The sequence below is a fragment of the Natrix helvetica genome (assembly GCF_964273705.1).
Source record: "Natrix helvetica genome assembly, chromosome: 6".
Lineage (NCBI taxonomy): Eukaryota > Metazoa > Chordata > Lepidosauria > Squamata > Natricidae > Natrix > Natrix helvetica.
This window is the reverse complement of record NC_138553.1, coordinates 15,648,653-15,671,909: the sequence shown is the minus strand read 5'-3', so window position 1 is coordinate 15,671,909 and position 23,257 is coordinate 15,648,653. Positions and strand designations below refer to the sequence as shown.

Sequence of the window (23,257 nt, the reverse complement as noted above, 5' to 3'; positions counted from 1 at the left end):
CATGGTTCCAGGGCGAATGCGCATGCGCGAGCGGCTCCCTTCCTCTCACTGAGCAACGGCAGGTTTATGGGAAGTTGCTCGCGAAAGCAGAAAGTGTAACGCACTTTTCGGACTGTCGGCTACCATTTCCCTGCTAGCTCGCTCGCGAAAGGACCCTGGAAACCTGCTATGGCTGGTGCCTTGTTAAGAATTCCCCACCTTCCTGATGACGTCATCAGCCTCACCAGCCATAAACCTCACCGCACATCCCTGCACCGATTGATTTGCTTAACAAACTAATCATAACTAATAGGTCACAAAAAAGTCTTAAAATCAGGTCAGTCACATGAGTGACCCATTTTATGAACCTTGCAGTTTACAGCTGTAATGTACAGGTTCCATTAAGGTTGTAAGTTGAGGACTAACTGTGTTCAAAACATGCTTTAATATTTGACATGGGGTAAAATATAGACAGGCAAAAAGTAAATGCAACCAAGAGGAAGAAATGCAAATTCAATTGTTGGGGGGGGGGGTTCAGATTATATATTGTGGTCATTATTATTTGGGCTTCAATGGGAAAAGGTGAATTTTGAACATTGGAGAGCAGATAAAGGTGGTATCCTTGCCAGTTTATTTACATATTTTCTCTTCAAATACATCTGATCTTTTGTATTTTGACATAATGGATATTGACTCTGATGTACCTATATAGGTGCTGTTCTAATCTAAGCTTCCCAAAAGCATGAAGCCGACTCCTTGTCCCGATAAAACCCCTTTTATTTAGTTTAAAGTGAATTCCTCTCCAGCAAAATCTTTCATGAGATTTCACAACCACAGACCTTTATCAGGCTTGGAGAGCTGCCAGGCCGATATCTTCCAAACGCCACTCTGTAGCAGATAATATTTGGCAAGAAGTCAGGAACAGATCTTCACCCTAATGAATTGAACTAATTGTCGCCTGCAAACTCCACTTCCCTTTCGTTCCTCTTTATTCCCTAAGGGAGGGGCCATTCACCGTCCACTTGTGCCTTTACTCCCGAGTCGTGTTCCTTTCTCCTGGAAATTCTGTGTATGCACACACTGGAAACAGGCTCCAGCTGTTTTTCTGCAACACTGATGTCTGACTCCGAAGGCAGCTGATAACTGTCAGACGGCCCTGGCCCCATCTCTGCCTCCGAAACAGAGCACTCGTCAGAGCCTTTCCCAGACTCCAGGACCGGCCCATGTTCCTCCCCAACCTCCTCACTGTCCGAATCTGCTGCCAGATCCGCTGGCGGGCCACAACAGGTTCATATGAAGCATTTGTCTGTATTATGTTTATGGAATCTGACTTCTTTTACATTTGACTTTTTGCTGGTGCTTGTTTAGCTTGCATCTAATGTAGCATGCTTTATTTGCGCAAAGAGCCAAACTCAGGATAACAAAATATGTATGAAAGCAATAATTATGCAGCTGTCTATACTAAAGGGTAATAATTTTACATGTTTTCTTTGGTCTTGCTTTTTTGTGTGTGTGATTATGACTTACCTATCCAGTCCAGCAAATGAACTGATCTAGATGGGTTAGTTTTCAAATTCAAGTATCATTGCAAATGAGCCAAGACAGAAAGTCCGCAAATGAGCAGTTTGTTGAATGCTCATTAAAGTATCCACTAAGTGATCATAACAAGGGTGCGCTGAAAGTAAAGTTCAATTAAGCATCACTTTTTGGTCATGAAATGTCTATTATTAGCACTTATTTGGGTGTGTGTGTTTGGGTGTAACCTGTAATTGAAAGAAAGGAAAAGCAAACCTATATGTAGAATGGGTGGTCTACATGGTCCTCCAGATGTTTCTAAACTGTAGCATAGTCCTCCAGATGTTTCCAAACAGCAGCTCCAACAATTGGAATACTGCACTACACACTTGGAATACTGCGTCCAGTTTTGGTCGCCACAATGTAAAAAAGATGCTGAGACTCTAGAAAGAATACAGAGAAGAGCAACACAGATGATTAGGGGACTGGAGGCTAAAACATATGAAGAACAGTTGCAGGAACTAGGACCCTTTTGAGCGCTCCAAAGGCTTCAGGGACCGTCCGGACGGTCCCTGAAGCCTTCGGAACGCTTAAAACCACCCTCCGAGCAAACCGGAAGTCACTTCCAGTTTGCTTGGAGGACCCTTTAGAGCGCTCCGAAGGCTTCAGGGACCGTCCGGACGGTCCCTGAAGCCTTCAGAACGCTTAAAGCAACCCACCGAGCAACCCGGAAGTCACTTCCAGTTTGCTCGGAGGGTGGTTTTAAGCGTTCCGAAGGCTTCAGAGAAGCCTTCGGACGGTCCCTGAAGCCTCCGGAGGGCCTCCGGGGGGCGGGGGAGGCTCTTTTCGCCCTCCCCAGGCTCCTATAAAGCCTCTGGAGCCTGGGGAGGGCAAAAAAGCATGTACAAATGGGGGGGGGGTCGCGCGTGCATGCGCACTGGGGGGCGCGTTGCATTATGGGTGCGGCATGCCCGCACACGACCCCCCCCGCGTTCCCCCCACTTGTGGCACGTGAGCCAAAAAAGGTTCGCCATCGCTGGTATATTGGGTCTTCCCTGGCCAATTACAAAGACAGAACAGATTTTGCAGGCTTTCAAAGCGCTTTTTAAAACAAAAAATGTATTTCAAAAATGTGTGCTAGCATGAAGTATGATAGACGTCCTTCCTTCTAGAGTCCTGATACTTTTTCTCAATTATTGTTATTCAAAAAGCAATGACAAAATGTTAAAATATTCCCGCAATGACAGGACATTTGAAAAATGCGACAGGGCTTTCGAAATTTAAAATTACATAGTACACACCCAAAAGTAGGTTAGCTTTTTGGGGTCTTATTTCATGTGGAACAAAGCATTACCAATTTTGTTTCCCTTAAAACAGACAGTTGATGTAAAATGTGAATAGACGTATTTCCCTCTGGGTTTCCTTGCCCTGTAATTGATTCCACACTATATGAAAAGAGAATTCCGTGGCTGATTTTTATTTTAAGCCTGGATAGTTTTGATAGTTAACAGAAGGACTATAGAGCCTGGGTCCTGAGTACACTCTTGTTCTGTAATGAGTCTTGGATCCTTTATGCACAACAGGAGAGAAAGCTGAACATCTTTCATATGCGCCATCTCCGACGTATTCTTAGCATCACCTGGCATGACAAAGTTCCAAATAGCGCAGTCTTGGACAGTGCGGGAATTTCTAGCATGTATGCACTATTAAAACAGCGACGTCTATGCTGGCTTGGGCATGTCGCGAGAATGGCTGATGGTCAGATTCCGAAAGATCTCCTGTATGGAGAATTAGTGCAGGGAAAGCACCCCAGAGGAAGACCACCACTGCAATATAAGGATATCTGCAAGAGGGATCTAAAGGCCTTGGGAATGGACATTAACAGCTGGGAAAACTTGACCTCTGATTGTTCAGCTTGGGGAGTAAAGACGCAGCTTGGCCTTCTCCAATTCAAAAAGACACTTGATCGGCAGGCTGAGGCAGTGCTGGAACCAGCAAAATCTGGGGACTGGGCAGGGGACAGAATGTATCTGCCCTCAGTGTGGAAGGGATTGCCACTCTCAAATTGGCCTTTTAAGCCACACCAGATGCTGCTTTAGGACCTCTTTCCAGACCATGATACCATAGTCTTTTGAGACTGAAGGATGCCAATGAAACTGGAGAAAGAAATGTTGTTATCACAACAAGTATTTCCATAACCTTTGTATACTCACTAAAGCCAAGAAATATCACAACTAGAATCCCTATACCAGGGGTCAGCAAACTGCAGCTCTGGACCCGCATGTGGCTCTTTCCTCTGTCTGCTGCGGCTCCATCACCGGTTGGCGCCACAATTTTGAGAGGAGCTTCCGGTAAGGGGGTGGGAGAAGCACAGTGCACCAGGGGAAGACTCTATGGCAAGGAGGGGGGGGGGGTTCCCAGTTGTCTCCACAATTGATAGGGCTTTCGGTTATGACAGGTAGAGGAAAAGGTTTGCTGCGCTAGGTGGAGACTCTATGGTGGGGGAACCGAACTTCCGGTCAGCTCCAGAATTGAACAGGGGGGCTTTGTGGCTCCTGGTGTTTTCTTTTCTGTGGGAAATGGGTCCAAATGGCTCTTTTTAAATTTAAGTTTGCCGACCCCTGCCCTATACTATTTATGAAACCCATATCTGACATTGCAAAAGTTCAGGTCCCACTAGATGAGCCAAAAGATACCTGGGGAAAAAAATGCTGCATCTAATAGTCATCTAGATTTTGCAGCTCAGATTTCATAGCCCTTACCGCTAAGAAAAAGGGACGCGGTGGCTCAGTGGCTAAGATGCTGAGCTTGTCGATTGAAAGGTCGGCAGTTTGGCAGTTCGAATCCCTAGTGGAGCAGGCCTGGAGTGAGCTATCAGGGCCGGGCTTTGCCAAGCCCTGATAATCAGAAGCCGGTAATGCTGGCTAGATTCCCATTTCACTGCATGCCAAGTAGAGAGACGAGTAAAGGGGAATTGTTCTACCAATGGTGTGACCTCATTTCTTACTGGCTAGGCCTGGAACAGTGACACTTCCTTCCTTATAGCTCTAACCATCCTGCCCTTAAGGCTTCCTCTTCTGTATGACAACCCTTCACATTTTCTTTAAAGACTGCTATCCTTTCAGTCTTCATGTAGGTTAAATAGATCCAGATTCTTTAACAGTTCCTCATAAGGTTTGGTTTCCCAGCGCCAAACCATATTGTTAGATTTTCCTCGAACGTGTTTCAATGTTTATTTCTTTTTGAATTATAGTGCCTAGAACTGGACGTCATATTCCAAGTGGAATCTGAAGAGGGCAGAGTCAAGTGGAACAATTGCTACCTACAATTATGCTACTGGCTCATGGCTTACCTTGTAATTGAGGGAAAATGCCCATATTCTTTTTACATGCAGTAATGCGGACCTAGGGCTCCCCCATCCTGTGTCTGCGCTTCTCATCTTGCAGGCATTTTCTGTTTGTTTGCATCATCTTTCTCTCAGATTATTGCCCAAGCCTCTAAATCCTTTTGATTTGTATCCCTCCCAACTCTGTCATCTGCAAATCTCAGAACTGTCTCCTAAATCATCTAAGAGTGTAGGGTGTAGGATAGAGCCCTGTGGCACTATGCTTCTTCCTTCTCTCCAAACAGAAGTAGAGCCTTTAATAAGCACTCTTGTGCGCTGCATTCAGAAAACCACGATTCCATTTAAAATTAGCATCATCTACCTCATATTTAACTCTTTTATAAAGGAGAATGTCATGACATATTCAAAAGCTTTGCTGACGTCCAGGTGCACTATTTCAATGGTATCATTCTGATCTATTGATTAGAGAGGAGGAGGAGGAGACGGAGACTGGTATGATGTGTTTCAAAGGTGGTATTCAGCAGGTTCTGACCGGTTCTGGAGAACCGGTAGCGGACATTTTGAGTAGTTCGGAGAACCGGTAAATACCACCTCTGACTGGCCCCACCCCCATCTATTCTCTGCCTCCTGAGTCCCAGCTGATCGGGAGGAGATTGGGATTTTGCAGTAACCTTCCCCTGGAGGGAGTGGAAAGGGAGATTTTACAGTATCGTACCCCTGCCACCCCCACCAAGCTACACCATGCCCACCAAGCCACGCCCACAGAACTGGTAGTAAAAAAAAATTCAATCCCACCACTGATGTGTTTGTTTTCTTGTTAGTTGCAGCATGCGTATCTATTTCCTTGCTCATAAATATGCCATTTAATAATCTACAAGGACCTTACCCAGTGAAGACATCAAATAGACAGGTCTATAACTTCCCAGGTGCTTCCCCTTTTTGAAGACAGAGCTAACATTTTCTCTCCTCCAGTCTTCTAGGAATTCACCAGTATTCAAAGATTTCCAAGACCAATTCTGTCGTCATATCCACTAGTTTCTTCAGTAGGCTAGATGTCATCCATCTGATTACGGATGTTGGATTTATTTCAATTAGCAAAATTCTTTTTTTTACTTTCTCATTGTCTCATAAGCTGCAGCTCTCGTCTTCCTTCAGTGGCATAGCAATGGCCAGCTAGAGCTTTGTTTCCATTCTGAGAGAAGATAGGAGCAAAATAGGGGTTAAGCAATTTACCATGTGTTCTTTCCATCAGAACTACTCCCTCTTTAGTTAACTGTTGCTGCTATTTCTAACACACTCAAATAATATTTCCGTTTGCTTGCAAATCTCAATTTATTATGGGCCTTTCTCTCTCTGGCATAATTTCCATGGTTTCTGGATTCTAGTCTTCTGTTGTGCCTGTGGAGCATCTAACTATTGTGGCATTCTTTCTTTTCTATCTTTTTCCTTCTCTTCCTTCCTTCTCAAATCACAATCCCAGTAGCTCAGAAAAAGATCTAAGTTCCCACCCCCATTTGTCTCCTTTTTTCTTTCTAGGTAGAACATGAGGAAAGTGTACAGCAACACAAACTCTATTTTAAACACTTAAAAACAATGAATTAGATTTAACTTTTATTATATAATTTTAAATGAATTGTTAAACGTTTGTCTTACGATTATGATTTAGAGAGCCAGTTTGATTTAGTGGTTAAAGGCATCAGGCTAGAAAATAGGAGACCGTGAGTTCTAGTTCCACTTTTAGGTACGAAGCCAGGTGAGTGACCATTGACCAGTTACTCTCTCTCAGCCCTTGGAAGGAAGCAATAACAAGGCCCTATCAAGTGCCTGGAAAATCAGGAGATCCAGACAGTTCAAATGGATATAAAGATTCATTGTAAGCTTGAGCTCTCTACAAGAATCTGAACTACTAACAGCCAGGGGAAATTAGCGGGAGCTAAAAGTAGAAGGAATTCAAGGTGGGTGGACTTAGGTCTCTTATGGCGGGGTGTCAAACTGGCAGCCCATGGGCCGAATACATCACACCCAGGCCATGCCCAATCCAGTTTCGTGAATGTGAAAAATGCTGCAAAACATCACGTGACAGCAATATGACGCAGCAAGTTTGACACCCGGGTCTTATGGCTGCGAAGGGACTCATGACTGATGTTGCATTTGACGCCTCAGTCTGCCTCAGTCTGGTCATCTCCTACAGCCACTTCTGAAAACCTTGCCAAGGAAGCTGCAGAGACTAGTCCAGGTAGTCTTCAGCAATCAACGTGGACTTAAAGCAGGGGTGTCCAAACTTGGGAACTTTAAGACTTGTGGACTTCAACTCCCAGAATTCCCCAGCCAGCATGGCTGGCTGGGGAATTCTGGGAGTTGAAGTCCACAAGTCCACAAGTCTTAAAGTCCACAAGTCCACAAGTCCACAAGTCTTAAAGTTCACAAGTCCACAAGTCTTAAAGTTCACAAGTTTGGACGCCCCTGACTTAAAGGCACACACAAAAAGAAGATTACTATTTAGAATAATTATTTTTAGATCCTTTATTTTTTTTTTAGTTGACATGATTTCTGATAACTTCTATTTTACAAGTGTCTGTACTCTGCCTTACCTGGCAAAAAATACATCTTTCTAAACGGACGTTTTACAGTTGGATGATTTCCTTGGCTAGAATTCTGTTTGACCTGTTTCCCTACTGACACTTCCGAAATCCCTCTCTTCTCACTTCTCCTGCCCTTTGGAATTTAAACAGGAAGAGGTGTCTTATGTCACCATTCTTGGAGTATGGCAATTCTGATATCCACTCATCACATTTTCCCCTCCCCCTTTCTTCTAAACTTAGCATCATCATTCACAGCTAGAAGATAGGTTTAAGCATTGAAAGGAGCTTTTGACCACCTAACAGCATTCGGTATCAGTCAAGATATTTATAGAGTTGCTCAAATTTTATTTATTTATTTAACAAATCTATGTGGCCGCCGCTCTCATATATATGGCTCTTGGTAGCTATCAGTTAAATGATTTTTTTAAAAAAAGCAACCAAAAATGACACAGCAGCCAAGAAACTCAGTTAACACAACCAAGATCATGGCACAAGCTCATTCCTATTACCAGGGCTCCAGAACTGATGGCAAAGTCATGTTTTCAATGTCTTGTGAAATATTTGGCACTATAAAAATTCACTTAAAAATATAAACGACGAAGTTTGTCTCAACAGGACATCTGCAACCAAATTGGCTTCTCCAAGATATATTCAATAGCAAATGAAAACTCTTGCAGGATCCATGCCCATCTTTGACATTGAGTGTTATTGGAACTTGTCTGTAACTATGCCAATACTTTGGGATCAGAGGTGGTATTCAAACGGTTTGGACTGGTTTGCCCGAACCAATAGTGGAAATCGTGGGTGGCCCTGCCCACCCGCCCTGGTTTTATGCCATCCTATTTAGGCATGTTTTCTAGCCGTGTGCATGAGTGCAAGCCACGCGTGCGAGCAAAGCTCATGTGTGGATGGCTGGGCGCATGCGTCAAAGCACTCACTGGTACGGAAAGTAACTGGTAGGGAAAGTAAGTGCATACCACCCCTGTTTGGGATCCATTAATGTAAAGATTTATTGTAGACATTTTATGCCTTTCCTTCTGAACAGAAGATCAGAGGATCGTCTGTTTGGATATCAATTAGATACAACCTGAAATATACCATTGAATGTTGATTTTGTAATATTGTGGCAAAGTTTTTTGGAAGCCTCTCTGTCTACATAGAACTCTTTAGAACGGGATCTTGGCATAGAGCATAATTCAGTCTTCAAGCACGTTTTGACAATATGATGACATGTATTGTAACTTTGGGCATTACTTTTTACATAACTCATATAAAGAAGAGACAAAAGTATTAAAATGGGAATCAGTCCTCCAAATCCCACCCCTGCTGGCCCCGCCCACAAAACCTGTTAAAGTCGTCCAGTTGGTACTCTGGTGAAATTCTTGGACTAATAGAGGGGTCTCATTACTTTTAATCTGTCCGCAGCCTTTTCCCTTACTATGTCCAACACCCAATCATTTATTTTGTATGGCTAATGTCTCACTGAGCCCAGTTTTTATTTACAATCTGGGATCTTCCTGACTGACTCCTAAATATCTTTTTAAACTTCTGCATTAGAGCTGATAGTCTTATTCTGTCCTCTTCCTCTGTAAAATTTTTATCTGATTGGCTCTGTTCAGTAGCATCCTCCTCTTATACCAGATCCCAGTAAATTTAGGACGTTGAACATTGTACTCAATGTTGTAGACCATTTTGGATGGAATTGCCATTTCTATCATTTTAGCATAATACGATTTGAGCTTCTTGATATGCACTGTTTTAGCATAGTTTTGTATTGTTTTAGATTTTAATCCTTTAGATGGACCTCCGACCTTAGTTGCCTAATAGAAACCTCCCTCCACAGCATTTTACTGGTTTTAAAGATTAAATAAAGAAGACCATCATTTTGTCCCCTGTCTGAATTTCTGAAGTCTGACCTTCTTGTTGTTTCAAATCATCTGTGAATCTCATGATCTGGTTTTGTTTTGTTCCACCAAAACATTACACTGAGTGCCCCACCTACACTGTGACAAGAGTGTAGTTAGTGAGAAGCAAATTCTGTGTGCTAGGTCTAAAATCGTTGCAAAGTTCCACCATTAGCCACGGCTTGGCTGCAGATTGAAGGGCTATAAAATGCAGCATAAGAATGCCCCTAAAAGTTAAATGAAACTGGAGAAGTGAAATCAGACATATTACATCTGACTACACTTCCTCAATTCCTGCTTTCAATAAGTGACTTCTTTGCTTTGGGGGGGGGCAGTTGGACCCAAGGGTGCCATGCACATTGCTTCATTTAATTGGTTTAATAAGCAAAAGACCTAGGTAAGACAAATGGAAGGAACAAGGGAGCAGCTGTTGTGGTCTCTGTGGAATCAGTTCCACTATTTCTATGGAAACTCCTGTGGTTAACTTGGCGTCTTAGACATTAGGAAATAGATTGAAAGGTCTTGGTAGATCAGAGTATCCAGACAGGTGCTCTGGTTAATGGTCTTTTATGTGGCATGGGGAAAGTCATGAATATCATAGCTGTTTTGCCCATCACAATGAAGTCTATAATGCCTCAAGGGTATAGACCTGCTTAATCATTTCTCGATTAAATATCCAGTGGGTATGTATGTATGTATGTATGTATGTATGTATGTATGTATGTATGTATGTATGTAATGGTTTAAAGTACCAACCAGAAATCACCTAGAATACAGTAAGAACATCATGCTCAGAAATGTCTTTTTATAAAAATGAAAAATGTGATGCTAATAATAATTGTTAAACTGATTTCTGGACTATAACTTGCTTCTGAATGACCTATTCAGAAGTGGGCTGTTGGGGGTTCAGGAGAACCTCTAGCTAAGATTCTGTGCAGTTTGGAGAACCCCCAAATTCCACTCCTGGCTGGCCCTGCCCACCCCTTCCCTCCCATCTCAGTCCCCATGCAGCCCATTTTGGATGCAGGTAAGTGCAAGGCATACGTGGAGGCTCAGGGAGGGCAAAAACGGGGTCCATTTCCAGCCTCCAGAGGGCCTCCGGAGCCTAGGGAGGCCATTTTCGCCCTTCCAGAGGCTTAAGGAAAGCGTCCCGAGCCCGGGAAGGGCAAAAATGCCCCCTGCAATGGTGCACGAGGCCAATTAGGCCACACCCACCACAGCCACGCCCACCCAGAAACCAGGCAGAGAACCCCTTGCTAAAAATTTTGAAGCCCACCCCTGGACCTATTGGTCTAAGCAGGGGCTTAGTAGTGGAATTTAAGGTTTATATTTTGCATGTGCGTGCTTGAGAAATTTATTGGAAGAAGTGCTTTAGACTTGAGAGTGAGTGTAGCACATTTCTGCTATTCATTAAAGCAACCAGTGCAAGCCTGAGAAAAAGACATGTCCTTGCATTAAGGATTCGTTCATTAAACTTAATGCAACTCCTAAGACAGGGGTACCCTTTCTTCTGACTTGTATGGAAGCTAGAAAAGGTCAGGTTATAGAGAGGCGAATTTATAAGTTTATGAGAGGTGACTTTATGAGTTATAGAGAGGTGCTCCTGTGAATTCCAAAGCACTTTTTCAAATAATTTCAAAAGATTGGAAACCTTGTGTTTTGTGTGTAGCTAGAGTTAGAGGCGAAAGGACATGGTGGCTCAGTGGCTGAGACGCTGAGCTTGTTGATCAGAAAGGCCAGCAGTTTGGTGGGTTGAACCCCTAGTGCTGCATAATGGAGTGAGCTCCCGTTACTTGTCGCAGCTTCTGCCAATGTAGCAGTTTGAAAGCATGTAAAAATGCAAGTAGAAAAATAGGAATCACCTTTGGTGGGAAGGTAACAGCATTCCACGCGCCTTCGGCATTTAGTCATGCCGACCATATGACCACGGAGACATCTTCGGACAGTGCTGGCTCTTTGGCTTTAAAACCAAGATGAGCACCGCCCCCTAGAATCAAGAATGACTAGCACATATGTGCAAGGGGAACGTTTACCTTTAGAGATAGAGGCATGTGTACATGTGTATCCGTAAGATATTTACAATCATCGGTAGCTTTAGATTGGCTTTTGCCAATTGGGTCCTCGCCAGAGGAGTTGAAGTGACACATCCCCACATTGGGAATTGGGATCCAACTCATCTGGATGATCCCTTGTTGAGGAAGCTTGCATTAGCTCATCCTGTTTAACTGATAGTGATCTTAAAAGATGCTGATTTATTTAAGCATGAAGCCATGCTGATCTGCTATGGCGAGCTAACATATTGCAATTGCCTTGTCAACTGATACTATATATGGATCTTGATTATCTGAGTCCCCAAAGCAATCCCTGGTGGCCGATTTCCGAGCCAATGACTTGATCAAGTCTTGGCTTGCACACTGGCCTATTACTTTCTAGGTGCTAACATTGCTGGAAGATAATTTTTCAGCCCTCTCAGTTAACCATCTGCCAGGGCGGCATGAAAATGCCCTGGTTCCACTTGGATTGTTTGCCAGACTCTTTACAAAGGCAGATCACTTACTTGCTTGAAAAGAGGAGATGACAGAGCCATAAGAGGCCTGGCCATCATTTATTAATAGCACCGTGTTGCATTTCCTTTTGCCTCTGAAGTCCTTCAGAGAGTGTAGAGAAAAGAAGAGAGGCGGGCGATGATGTAAAAACTGCAGTCGGAGCCCATCGAGAAATTTGAGAGATTTACAATACAATAGCAGAGTTGGAAGGGACCTTGGAGGTCTTCTAGTCCAACCCCCTGCCTAGGCAGGAAGCCCTATACCGTTTCAGGCAAATGGCTATCCAACATATTCTTAAAGACTTCCAGTGTGGGGCATTCACAACTTCGGGAGGCAACTTCTGTTCCACTGATTAATTGTTCTAACTGTCAGGAAATTTCTCCTCAGTTCTAAGTTGCTTCTTTCCTTGATTAGTTTCCACCCATTGCTTCTTGTTCTACCCTCAGGTGCCTTGGAGAATAGTTTGACTCCCTCTTCTTTGTGGCAACCCCTGAGATATTGGAACACCGCTATCATGTCTCCCCTAGTCCTTCTTTCTATTAAACTAGACATACCCAGTTCCTGCAACCGTTCTTCATATGTTTTAGTCTCCAGTCCCCTAATCATCTTTGTTGCTCTTCTCTGCACTCTTTCTAGAGTCTCCACATCTTTTCTACATCGTGGCGACCATTTCCACCAGGGTTCCGAAACACAAGTGGGAAAAGAGGCGCTGTATATTTTCATAGACACAAAATGGCACAAAATGGCAAGACAGAGGAAGTGCCAGATCAACTCTCTTAAAGATATTAAGAATTTAAATTCTATGGCCAAGACTTTCGAAGCCGTTTATTTGCGATTTACCAAACAAATCAAATGTCATCAGAAGATCGTGATAGACTTTTGTGAAGAAAGCTAAGCAGGAAGACTGCGAAGGATGGGGGATGCTGGTCAAGTCATTTTCTATGCTCGTGTTTCTCAACCTTGGCAACTTTACGATGTGAGTGTTGAAAGAAATATCCATCTGGTTCAGTTCCAAGGCAGGAGAAAGACACTGGAGAAAAAGTGGAGGTTAATTAGAAAGAGGGTTTAATGATGGAAGAGAACCACCAAGCACATGGTTCTCTAGTGCGGCTGACAACATGGAGTTGAGAGTGAAGGAGTCAACTCGCAAAGCATCCCTGGCCTGCTCTTGAGTTGCCATAGGGAAGGGGGATGGGAAACCAACAAAATGGCACAGCAGCAAAAGAGAGATGCACACATTCCAGACTTATCTCTCTCAAGGCTGTATCCCAAGATTACTTACAGTGGCCGGAGGGGAGTGATCTCTAAAACCTGTGAAATTGCCCATTGGCTAATGTGATTGATGACACGCTCTGGGGGATGAGGGGGAAACAGTATGTAAACACTTCCGGTCGGCTCCAGAATTGAACGTGGGGCGGTTAGGACCTTTGTGGCTCTTTGAGTGCTTAAGGTTGCTGACCCCTGCCTTATACCATCCCAGAGAAATGGTTGTGCAATCTTGTCTTGAAAACCTCTAGTGATGCAGCACCCACAGCTCCTGGAGGCCAGCTGTTCCATTGATTAATTGTTCTCCCTGTCAAGAAATTTCTCCCTAGTTCAACTAAGGAAGGTTGTATTATGACTTCCAACCCTGTACATAAGTTGGAAAAAACCTCCAATGCAAGACTTGACTTTCTGCCCTTATCAACCTACTGGCTGCTTGAGGCAAAAACTAGCATCCTGCACTTTTGCCTCCTTTCCTGGCACAGAAAACGTGTTCGTTTATAATGGGAGTCGTTTTATCTTATTCATTCAGTCTCATCCAGAGCAAATAGTGGTAGAATATTTGTGAGAGAGTGACATGCATACCTTTGCAATAAATAAATAAATAAATATTATATACTCGTGAAGGTTTATACTAACCAGAGGTGGGTTGCTCCCGGTTTGGCCTGATTCGGAGAATCGGCAGCAGAAGCGGCAGCGACCCAGGCCTGCCATGCCCCCAAACTGATTCTCTTGCCACCACTGGGTTGCCACCATTTTGTTTCTTAGTGACTGTGCATGCGCAGTTCACTGTAAACTGTTCTGTGCATGCACGAAGAACAATTTACATTGAACAGCACACACCAGTGGTGGGATACAACCGGTACGCCCCGGTACGGGCATATCGGTGCCTGCTGGGAGCAACAGGTACCCTTCTGGTACGGTGCTCCGGAGGGCCCACCTGCCCGCCCACCATTCTTACCTGTATTTGAGCCAATTGGGGCTTAAGCACACGGAGAGTATGGCACCTGCGCGATGCTCTGCCGAGCAGCTGGAGCATCACGGAGCATCGTGGGTGGTAAGAATGCATGCGCACGCTGGGGGTGTGCTGTGTGCGTGCTGTGTGCGTGCATGTGGTGGACACCCAGCCCCGTTGCACCGTACCAGTTGCAACAGGATCCGGAACCCACCACTGGCACACACGCACACGAGCGGGTAGTAAAACCAGCAGCAATCCACCCCCGATACTAACCAACATTGCCATGAGCTACCTATCCCTTATGAACTACCTAAATTGTGAACAGAATGATTATTGCTTTTTCTTTTAAACTGCCAGATGCTCATGTCTGCGCTTCAGTTGTGGAGGAGGGTGCCAATCTTAAATGTTTTTTTCAAGAATGAAAAGTAATAATAGTAACAACACATGCTTATAGTCTGCGACATAGTCCTGCAGCCCCGGAACTGAGGGGTGAGGGAAGGGGACGGGGAGCAAACAAATGTGATGTGAATTGTAATGTGTGACTCAAGCTCCATGCCTTGAATGTTTGTGTATGGTGTTGCCACACAGGTCAAGAGGAGGGACCTGGCGTCATGATGCACCTTTCATAATTTTGGCATTATGATGGTTAGAGACAGATAACCCCCGGAATAACCTTTATAGCACTAGTAATACAATACAATACAATACAATACAATACAATACAATACAATACAATACAATACAATACAATACAATACAATACAATACAATACAATAGTAGAGTTGGAAGGGACCTTGGAGGTCTTCTAGTCCAACCCCCTGCCTAGGCAGGAAACCCTATACCGTTTCAGACAAATGGCTATCCAACATCTTCTTAAAACTTCCAGTGTTGGGGCATTCACAACTTCTGGAGGCATTTTATGTTCCACTGATTAATTGTTCTAACTGTCAGGAAATTTCTCCTCAGTTCTAAGTTGCTTCTCTCCTTGATTAGTTTCCACCCATTGCTTCTTGTTCTGCCCTCAGGTGCCTTGGGGAATAGTTTGAGTCCTCTTCTTTGTGGCAACACCTGAGATATTGGAGCACTGCAATCATGTCTCCCCTAGTCCTTTTTTTCTATTAAACTAGACATACCCAGTTATTGCAACCGTTCTTCATATGTTTTAGTCTCCAGTCCCCTAATCATCTTTGTTGCTCTTCTCTGCACTCTTTCTAGAGTCTAACAAAGGAATGGGTTAGAATAGCGATGGCTGACCTTTTTGTCACTGCCCGCATCCATAATGCAATGCGCTTCTGACCCCCACCCCCACCCTGCCCCCCTGCGAATATGCATCCAACCCCCATGTGCCCCCCCTCCCCAGCACTTGTACATGCGACCCCCCATGCTCCCCCAATCCCCCCACATGCATATTTGACCCCCCGTGCCCCATTTTGGGCCTAGTAGGCCTCCCTGCAACCTCCTGGAAGAAAAAATGGGCCATGGGGGGCATCACCCCCCGCGCTCCCCACACGCATGTATGCACAGTGCCCCTGCCACCCCCGCATACATGCACAACACCCTGCCCCCACGCATGTGTGCGCGACCTGAAAATCATCTGTCTTGCGGGAGGCACGCGCACATGCAGAGTGGAGCTGAGCTGGGGCAAAAGCTCGTGTGCCCGTAGAGGGGGCTCTGTCTGCCACAGGTTCGCCACCACGGGGTTAGAGGGAGGAGGTATATCATAATTTTCTCAGCCTCCTACAAAATGAGAAAATGCACTACAGGCAGTCCTCAATTTACAATCATTTGTTTAGTGACCATTCAAAGTTACAACAACACTAAGAAAAAATAACTTAGGAGCATTTTTCACCCAACCATTGCAGTCTCCCTATGGTCGCAAGATCAAAATTTGGACGCTTTGCACCTAGCAAAGTGTATTTCTCAGGCTGGGCTACCACATTTTTTAAAGTATAAGACGCACCTTCCCCCCCCCTAAAAGAGCGTGAAAATGTTGGTGTGTCTTATACACCAAATAGTCACTTTTGGCCTCCTGAAGCCCCACCCCCTGCATCCCATTTTGGTGAAAGACAGGCGAAAAATGGGCTGTTTTTCGCCAAAATGGGGGTGCTTTTGCCTTCCCCCCATCCCCCAGAAGCATTCTGCAGGGTTCAGCAGGGCTGGGGAAAGAGAAAATTTTCCCCATTTTGGTGAAAAACGAGGGCGTTTTTGCCTTCCCTCAGCCCTGCTGAAGCCTGCAGAGTGCTCCTGGGAGCCAGGGAAGACAAAAACTTTTTTTTCTTACTTACCTCTTCGAAATCTTGGTGTGTCTTATACAACGGTGCGTCTTATAGTCTGAAAAATATGGTTCTTTATCTAGCAGAACTAATGAGTCCAATTAAATATGCGGTAAATGCACAGGGTGACATTCTTCCTTGAATGTACCTGGTTTGGGAGTCTTTCCGGATTTAGCATTTTTGGGGGAAATGTAGACTTTTGGTTGGGGATTGAATATTTTGTGCAAGCGAATACATTTAATCAGATTAAGCAGGTTGTGTGAAAGATGGGTAAACATAAAGACATGGCCGGCATAGCCCACAAAACCTACCTACTTTTCTTCCTTTGATTTATATGGCCACCCATCTCACAAATGTAATTCTTATCAGCTAACAACCTGTTAAAAACAATATTAACAAAGAGTGAAAAGTCTTTTTTACCCATTGTTAGGGTTTAAACCAGGTAAACAATCAAAAATTCTCTCAATGGGCTTTGTAACCTTCCAACCCCAGACCCTGGAGTACATTCAGGTCTTCAGTGTTTTATGAATGGCCAACAGGGTTAGGGTCAATCTAATTTTGGGAAGTAGGCTTCCAGAGGGCAGTGTTGTGGCCTGCTCACAGAAAGCACTGTGGAGTGGTATATATAAGTCTAAGTGCTATTGCTATTACTACACTGCAAAAGAAAAGAATTGCCCATATAAATTAATAAATATTGCTATTGGTCACCACGATGTAAAAAAGATGTGGAGACTCTAGAAAGAGTGCAGAGAAGAGCAACAAAGATGATTAAGGGACTGGAGACTAAAACATATGAAGAACAGTTGCAGGAACTGGGTATGTCTAGTTTAATGAAAAGAAGGACTAGGGGAGACATGATAGCAGTGTTCCAATATCTCAGGGGTTGCCACAAAGAAGAGGGAGTCAAACTATTCTCCAAGGCACCTGAGGGCAGAAAAAGAAGTGATGGGTGGAAACTAATCAAGGAGAGAAGCAACTTAGAACTGAGGAGAAATTTCCTGACAGTGAGAACAATTAATCAGTGGAACAGCTTGCATCCAGAAGTTGTGAATGGCCCAACACTGGAAGTCTTTAAGAAGATGTTGGATAGCCATTTGTATCACATACATATCACTGCATCAAAGAAAAGGGTATAAGGGTTTGTACTTCTGCAGTAATTGTATTGCAATTTTTTTAAAAAAAATCAGGAGTATTTATCTTTTTTGTCTGTGCAGGATATGGAAGCTGGAGTGAACTGGCAAAAGCACTGGAAGACCAAAACAAGCCAAGAGTTGATCCAAGTCTGAATTTCTATTTGCCTGTAAAGACAAACATTCAGGTAAACAAAACACAGAACTTTATGTGGATTAAGAGATGTTTGGCACACTTGCTGCTCCCATATGTGCACACCAACGCCCTGCAACACCCAGCTGCTCGGCGGAGGTCGCACAGGCAGCGCACGCTGTGCGCAGGTGCATGATTGGCCAATCACATTATAAATAGCTATGGAATGCGGGCAAGAGGATGGTCCAAACGAGCCACTGTACTGGTATGGTGGCTGCTGCTCCTGGCTACTACCGGTACGGCCGTTCTGGGTCGTACTGCCCAGAACCTACCACTGGTCTCTCTCCCAGCTTGTAACTGAACCAGATGGATATTTCTTCCAACAAGTGCAATTAAAATAGCTGTACAGGGTTCCCATCTATGACTAGTTGATGTCTATGACTATGATCATAACTCTAACAGGGGCCTAAAATGAACGAAATCCTTGCTACAAAGCCTAGGCGAAATTGTTTTCAGAACTTTTTGGACTAGGTTTAGGTCTTCATTTCTGAGTTCTAAAAGGCAGATATACTGGTAGTCCTCAATTTACAGCTACAATTTTTGAGCCAAAATTTTCTATTGCTAACCAAGACATTGTTGAGTGAGTTTTGCTTAAGGTCACCTTTTTTTGCCACAGTTCTTAAGTGACTCACTGCAATTGTTAAATCAGTAACACAGTTGTTCAGTAAATCTGGCTTCCCCATTGTCTTTGCTAGTCAGGTGGGGGAGAAGGAAAGTAAATTTTAGAGGGTATAATTTGAAAATCACAGAAAGTAATAACTCCATTCCCCTTTCCATTGGCCAGTCCTTTGTCCAATTCTGAGGGCCACGCTTTAGGGAAGGACCCAGAGAAAGTTGGAATAACTTCTAAAAAATGTAATAAAAGGTATCTATGGAGATCCAGGTCCTGGTTGTCCCAAAGGTGCTTTTTTCAAAAGGCAGCTGGAATTTCTTTTGCTTTAATGCACACCTTCAAGGAAAAACAAAGAAGTCCAGTTGCCTTTTTGGGGGGGGGGACCACCTTTGGGGTGTAACAAAAGATGAAACTAAAATTTAGAAAGATAGCTTCATAAGTTGAGGAAAGATAAGGTCAAAGGATGTCACATAAATCAAGACCAACTTTCCTCTCATTTCAGAATTTAAATTGCTGGGATAATTGGGGCAGTAATCATTGCAAGATTTTCTTTTTAATTGATGGGCCTAGGTTTACATTAGTTAGATGCTAATCTTTCTTGTTGATATAGCATTCTATATCATGTAATCTCTGATAGATCTCAGGGAAAAAGATACACGTGCAAATTTAGCATTTCCAAATACCTGCAAGTCTCTAAAACTGAGTTCAGCTGCACAGAAAAAAGAACCTCAACTTTTTGTTTTGTTTCTCCCTCTGATGAATTTAGAACCAAACACAACAAAAAAGCTGGAGCAATAGGACCAGTTCTGCAGCCTCGGAGAACACTGCTTCTGGGATACCCAAGGTTAATATCTCTCTCTCTCTCTCTCTCTCTCTCTCTCTCTCTCTCTCTCTCTCTCTCTCTCTCTCTCTCTCTCCCTCCCTCCCTCCCTCCCTCTCTCCCTCTCTCCCTCTCTCTCTCTCCCACTTTGTAGTGTTTTACAGCCCTCTCTAAGCAGTGTACAGAGCCAGCCTATTGCCCCCAACAATCTGGATCCTCATTTTAACTGACCTTGAAAGGATGGAAGGCTGAGTCAACCTTGAGCCGGTCAGAATCAAACTGCTGGCAGTCACCTGAATTAGCCTGCAATACTGCATTCTAACCACTGCGCCACCATTTGTATTTGCATTTATTAGTTTGTCAAACATGTACAAGAAAGCAGGTACAAATATAAATATCGATATAAACGAAAGAAATGAATACAAATAGATGGGGACAGTAGGACAGGGACGGAAAGCACACTGGTGCTCTTATGCTCGCCCCTTTTACAGACCTCTTAGGAATGGGGTGAGGTCCACAGTAGACACTTTAAGGTGGAAGCTGCGAGGGTTTGAAGCTGTAACAACGGAGTCAGGTAGAGCATTCCAGGCGTTGACCACTCTGTTGCTGAAGCCATATTTTCTGCAATCGAGTTTGGAGCAATTTACCTTGAGTTTGTATCTATTGTTTGCCCGTGTATTATTGAGGTTGAAGTTGAAGAAGTCATTGACAAGTAAGATGTTGTAACAGACAATTTTGTGTACTGCGCTTAGATCATACAGCAGGCGGCACAGTTCCAGATTGTTTAAACCCAAAATGTCAAGTCTGGTGACATAAGGGATTCTATTGTGAGCAGAGGAGTGGAGTAATCGTCTCGTGAAGTACCTCTGGACCCGCTCAATCATATTAATGTCCGCTGTACAGTGTGGGTTCCAGGCAGACAAACTGTATTTGAGAATTGGTCATCAATCAGTCTCCCTTTCATCACGCAGAAACTGCTGTCCCCACAGGTTACACTGCACAGATCATCGGCAGCTGAGATTGGGCATCTGAGACTGATAGAGATGTAGCCTTGGTTAATGTAGTGGTTAAGGCACCAGGCTAGAAACCAGGAGACTGTGAGTTCTAGTCCTGCCTTAGCCATGAAAGTCGACTTTGAGCCAGTCGTTCTTCCTCAGCCCAACCTACCTCACAGGGTGTTGTTGTGAGGAAAATAGGAGAAGGAAGGTATATTAGGTATGTCTGCAGCATATATATATATATATATATATATATATATATATATATATATATATATATATACACACACATACACACATACACACATACACACATACACACATACACACACACACACACACACATATATATATATATATATATATATATATATATATATATATATATATATATATATATATACACACACACACAAATACATATACACAACACAAATACATATATATATATGTGTGTGTGTGTGTTTGTATTTGTGCTGATAAATAAATAAAGGGAGACTAGTATATATCTATTTCAACCTATTTAGGAATGAAAGGTGTGTCTTATCTTATTGAAAGGTATGTGAATCAATCTCTCTCTCTCTCTCTAATTAATTGTTATTTTTCTTTTTAAAACCTGTAATAAAATCATATACAGAAAGATGCCATTTTTATCTTATTGAAAGGTGTGGGTGTGGGTGTGTAGGGGAACCTTAACCTTTACCAATATTTAGAAATAGATGGGCATATTTCAAGGAATACCTTTCCTAAAGTTTACTATAAACTGAAATATATATTAGATTGTTTCCCTCAAGATCTATAACTTTGTCAGCTTTCTGAAGGCCATTTAGAAAATGTAGAATAAGGAAATGTTCTCTGTGACCTCCGTTTTTTTCTTCTTCTCACGATTGCTTTCTGCTTCACAACACATTCTAGGATTTCTTTATCTTTTCTGAGGAAGCTTGTGACCTAGGAAAAGATTTGTTACGGAGAAATGATTAGGGATTTGCTGGCTGCACAAGATCTGTCAATCACAAGATCTGTCAATTGGTTCTCTCATGTTGTTCTGCAGAACTATTCTCCTCATAAAATTTGTCCCCAAAGTGGACATTAGAAATAAGAACTAGAAATCCATTAAAAAAACTATTTTATACTTCCTGCTTGTAGGTTGATTGGTATGTTTATGATGCTCTGCGTGAACCAGCAGTGCCTACAAATGGAAGTCAGGATACTCCTACATTGGGACTAAGTGACAGTTCCAAAATATGTTTTTAAGGTGTTGGTAATGTCCATAAAGGGAAGTGGTGGCTCAGTGGCTAAGACTCTCAGCTTGTCAATCGGAAAGGTCAGCAGTTTGGCAGTTGGAATCCCTAACAGCATTCCATGCACCTTCAACGTCTAGTCATGCCGGCCACATGACCACGGAGATCTCTTTGGACAGCATTGGTTCTTTGGCTTTGAAGCAGAAATGAGCAGAGACCCCTAGAGTTGAGAACAACCAGCACATATGTGCGAGGGGAACCTTGATCTTAACTAATGTCCATAAGGTAAAAAGGTTAAAGTTTCCTGTCCAGTCATGTCTGACTTTAGGGTACTGTGCTCATCTCTGTTTCTTAGCCAAGGGAGACAGCCTTGTTTGAAGACACTTTATGTAGTCATGTGGCCAGCACAGCTATATGGCAAAAGTGTTATCTTCCCACCAAAGTGGTACCTATTAATCTACTTGCATCTGCATACTTTTGAAGTGCGAGGCAGGCAGGAGCTGGAGCAGGAGCTCATCCAGTTACGCAGAGATTGGGACTTGAACCAGCTCTCCAGCTGACAAGCTCAGTTTATTTAACTGCTGAGCCATTCCACCCTGTTAATGTCCATATGCTAAGCTTTTATATTTTGGGACCAAATCTAGTGTATTTGAAATTTCAGAAAAAAATAGTTTTTTCTCCCTCTCACAGGTTGCAACTCTGGGGAGGTTGCAGGCAATCTGTTTACTATTTTTAAGAATTCTTGCCTCACCCGTCCTCCTGGGCTTCAGCTGCCCTAGAAGAGAAGGAGAAGGAGAAAGAAGAAAGTTAGTTTGACAGTTTTGTGGGTGCTTCTCAAAGGAATCCTTTGAATCATTTTATTCTGCTTTTTTTTTTTTTTTTGCATACTGCCAGAAATAAATACACTGTATGGGATAAGGACATTACTGAAGATAAAGACATCACTTTATTTCATTTCCTTTTATATGGTGTGAGGTGAAGGAGGGGTTTTTTTCTCTCTCTCTCTCAGACTTGCAGGGCACGTGGTGGCTCAGTGGCTAAGACGCTGAGCTTGTCGATCAGAAAGGTCGGCAGTTTGGCAGTTTGAATCCCTAGCGCCGCGTAACAGAGTGAGATGCCCCAGCTTCCGCCAACCTAACAATTCGAAAGCATGTAAAAATACAAGTAGAAAAATAGGAACCCCCTTTGGTGGGAAGGTAACAGTGTTCCATGCACCTTCGGCGTTTAGTCATGCTGGCCACATGACCACGGAGACGACTTGGACAGCGCCAGCTCTTCAGCTTAGGAACAGAGATGAGCACTGCCTCCTAGAGTCAAGAATGACTAGCACATATGTGCTAGTGGGAAATCTTTACCTTTATCTAAGACTTGCAGGGCAGAGCATGGGACTGTTTCTTTGATCTTGTTTTCATCAATGGAAATTTGGCATAAAATAGCATAGTCACTGCTTGCTTTTTTAAGGAATTGAGAAATGAAAATGGTGAAAATAGTCTACTTACTAGTCATTGTCCTTCAGAGTAAAAAAAATAGTTGTTTTCTAATACTCATTCAGAAGAGAGATTCTACATCTAGATGTAGATGTGTTAGACAAGACAAAACTTCATAAAGTTCTCAAGTTAAGGTTTCTATCAAATTTGGCATAATTCTGGACTTTGGAAATACTTAGATTATACCTCAGCTTCTGTTGCTGCTAATTTGCCCCTTTAATAAAGTGTAAATGGCTATTGCACCCATTACCCAGAAGAAATTTGAATAACCTGTGAAGATTACTGTTAACAGGGAATTGCTACTGATTTTAGTCTTTGATACGTATTTTCAATTAATTAACTGTCTTGTTCATCATTTACACTTTATAATATTTGCTTTAGAAAAACATTGGCACATTCCAGTAAATT

At 43.2% G+C, this 23,257-nt stretch overlaps 1 protein-coding gene across 2 annotated transcripts in view; it reads left to right on the top strand.

Annotated features, from left to right (window-relative positions):
* The window catches only part of B4GALNT3 (beta-1,4-N-acetyl-galactosaminyltransferase 3), an 83,285-nt gene that overhangs the window by 27,244 nt on the left and 32,784 nt on the right, over window positions 1-23,257 (top strand). For both annotated transcript variants that reach the window (XR_014175713.1, XM_081957154.1), the window contains exons 2-3: window positions 17,582-17,685; window positions 19,070-19,147. Coding sequence is in view for 1 of the 2 variants with exons in the window: in XM_081957154.1 (XP_081813280.1) it covers window positions 17,582-17,685; window positions 19,070-19,147 (182 nt within the window). In the remaining variant the exon portion in view is untranslated. The remainder of the gene's footprint in view (window positions 1-17,581; window positions 17,686-19,069; window positions 19,148-23,257) is intronic.